The sequence below is a fragment of the Pempheris klunzingeri genome, chromosome 7, assembly GCF_042242105.1.
Source record: "Pempheris klunzingeri isolate RE-2024b chromosome 7, fPemKlu1.hap1, whole genome shotgun sequence".
NCBI lineage: Eukaryota > Metazoa > Chordata > Actinopteri > Acropomatiformes > Pempheridae > Pempheris > Pempheris klunzingeri.
The window spans coordinates 287,087-289,586 of NC_092018.1; the positions used below are offsets into that span (position 1 = coordinate 287,087).

General features: G+C 50.7%; 1 protein-coding gene across 1 annotated transcript in view; it reads right to left on the minus strand.

Annotated features, from left to right (window-relative positions):
* Positions 1 to 569, minus strand: part of adamts3 (ADAM metallopeptidase with thrombospondin type 1 motif, 3) — a 116,980-nt gene extending 116,411 nt beyond the window's left edge. The window contains exon 1 of the mRNA XM_070833297.1: positions 419 to 569. Within this exon, the coding sequence (XP_070689398.1) occupies positions 419 to 569 (151 nt within the window). The remainder of the gene's footprint in view (positions 1 to 418) is intronic.
* Positions 570 to 2,500: the final 1,931 nt, after the last annotated feature.

The window sequence follows — 2,500 nt, forward strand, 5'->3', positions numbered from 1 at the left end:
GCCTCTGAAGCTTTCTTCGGTGTGATGTGTGTGAATGGGTTTTCAAACACACATCAATAATGTCACCCGGTCAGCATACTTCCACCCACGCAACATTAATCGCCTCCGTCCTTCCCCCACCCCCCCGCCAGCACCGCCATCCTGGTCCACTCTCTGGTCACCTCCCGTCTGGATTATTGCAACTCACTTCTCTCTGGTCTCCCCCTCAAGTCCCTCCATAAACTGCAACTGGTTCAGAATGCTGCAGCCCAGATCATCACCAGGACCCCTTCTATCAGTCACATCACCCCTGTTCTCCAACAGCTTCACTGGCTCCAGGTCACATACCGCATTTCATATAAAATCCTCCTCCTAACCTTCAAAGCCCTCCATAACCTCGCCCCTCCGTACCTGACTGAACTCCTCCACATAAACACACCCAGCCGGACTCTCAGATCATCATCCTCCATCAACCTCACCATCCCTCCTGCCCGTATGACCACCATGGGGTCCAGAGCCTTCAGCCGCTCCGCCCCCCGCCTCTGGAACTCCCTCCCACCGGACATCAGGAACATCAATACTTTGACCATCTTCAAATTCCCCCCCCCACAGGACTTATTGGGGAGACGTGAAGCCTTTTGGATCTCCATTGTTTCCCAGCTGTGAATGTGCCTGTTCCACTGGTGAGGACGTCCCTCTGCAGGTACTGAGGCTGAGCGGACGCTCTTCAGAGTGTTTGTTGTGTTTCAGCGTGACGCTCTGCTGCTCTGTTCTGTTCTGTTCTGCTGCTCTGTTCTGTTCTGTTCTGCTGCTCTGCTCTGTTCTGTTCTGTTCTGCTGCTCTGTTCTGTTCTGTTCTGCTGCTCTGCTCTGTTCTGTTCTGTTCTGCTGCTCTGTTCTGTTCTGCTGCTCTGTTCTGTTCTGTTCTGCTGCTCTGTTCTGTTCTGCTGCTCTGTTCTGTTCTGCTGCTCTGTTCTGTTCTGTTCTGCTGCTCTGCTCTGTTCTGCTGCTCTGTTCTGTTCTGCTGCTCTGTTCTGCTGCTCTGTTCTGTTCTGTTCTGCTGCTCTGTTCTGTTCTGCTCCTCTGTTCTGCTGCTCTGTTCTGTTCTGCTGCTCTGTTCTGCTGCTCTGTTCTGTTCTGCTCCTCTGTTCTGCTGCTCTGTTCTGCTGCTCTGTTCTGTTCTGCTGCTCTGTTCTGTTCTGCTGTTCTGTTCTGTTCTGCTGCTCTGCTCTGTTCTGTTCTGCTGCTCTGTTCTGTTCTGCTCCTCTGTTCTGCTGCTCTGTTCTGTTCTGCTGCTCTGTTCTGCTGCTCTGCTCTGTTCTGTTCTGCTGTTCTGTTCTGTTCTGCTGCTCTGCTCTGTTCTGTTCTGCTGCTCTGTTCTGTTCTGTTCTGCTGCTCTGTTCTGTTCTGCTGCTCTGTTCTGTTCTGTTCTGCTCCTCTGCTCTGTTCTGTTCTGCTGCTCTGTTCTGCTGCTCTGTTCTGTTCTGCTGCTCTGTTCTGTTCTGCTCCTCTGCTCTGTTCTGTTCTGCTGCTCTGTTCTGTTCTGCTCCTCTGCTCTGTTCTGTACTGCTGCTCTTTTCTGCTGTTCTGTTCTGCTCTGTTCTGTTCTGCTCTGTTCTGCTGCTCTGTTCTGTACTGCTGCTCTTTTCTGCTGTTCTGTTCTGCTCTGTTCTGCTCTGCTCTGTTCTGCTCTGTTCTGCTGCTCTGCTCTGTTCTGTTCTGTTCTGCTCTGTTCTGTAATGCTGCTCTTTTCTGCTGTTCTGCTCTGTTCTGTTCTGCTCTGTTCTGTTCTGCTCTGTTCTGCTGCTCTGCTCTGTTCTGTTCTGCTGCTCTGTTCTGTTCTGTTCTGTTCTGCTCTGCTCTGCTCTTCCTGTTTCTTGTGTCCCATCATATGGTTGAACGGGGCTGTTTTAATCTCTGTATTTTGGGGCAGCCTAAACACTGGGTTACCCTGAGCTGTTCCATCAGCCTGATACACTGGCTGCATATGAAGGGCAGCAGCTGAGGCCTGCTCTAGTCTGTGGACGGTCCTGATGCTCGATGTTCCCTTTAACTGAAGAAATGCTCACAGACCGACTGGCCTCGCCCGGTCTGTCTGCAACCATCTGATGACTTCACCCTCCCCTCGCCCCTGGACATGTCTACAAGAGCCTGAAGGTGTGCATGAGCCTTAACTTTAGTTTAGAGAATACGTCAGATATGTTCTCCTTTAACACCTCTGACTGTTTGAGAAAATAAGTACATAGGTGAATCTGTTTTTTCAGAGGCAGTCTGTCTCATTATCACTCAGCTCAGAATACATCTCACACACACACTCACACTCACACTCACACTCACACTCACACTCACACTCACACTCACACTCACACTCACACACACACACACACACACACACACACACACACACACACACACACACACACACACACACACACACACACACACACACACACACACACACACTGTTACTTCCTCTGCTGTGTTGCACAAACCACCGACACAATGATGAATAATGAGACTGG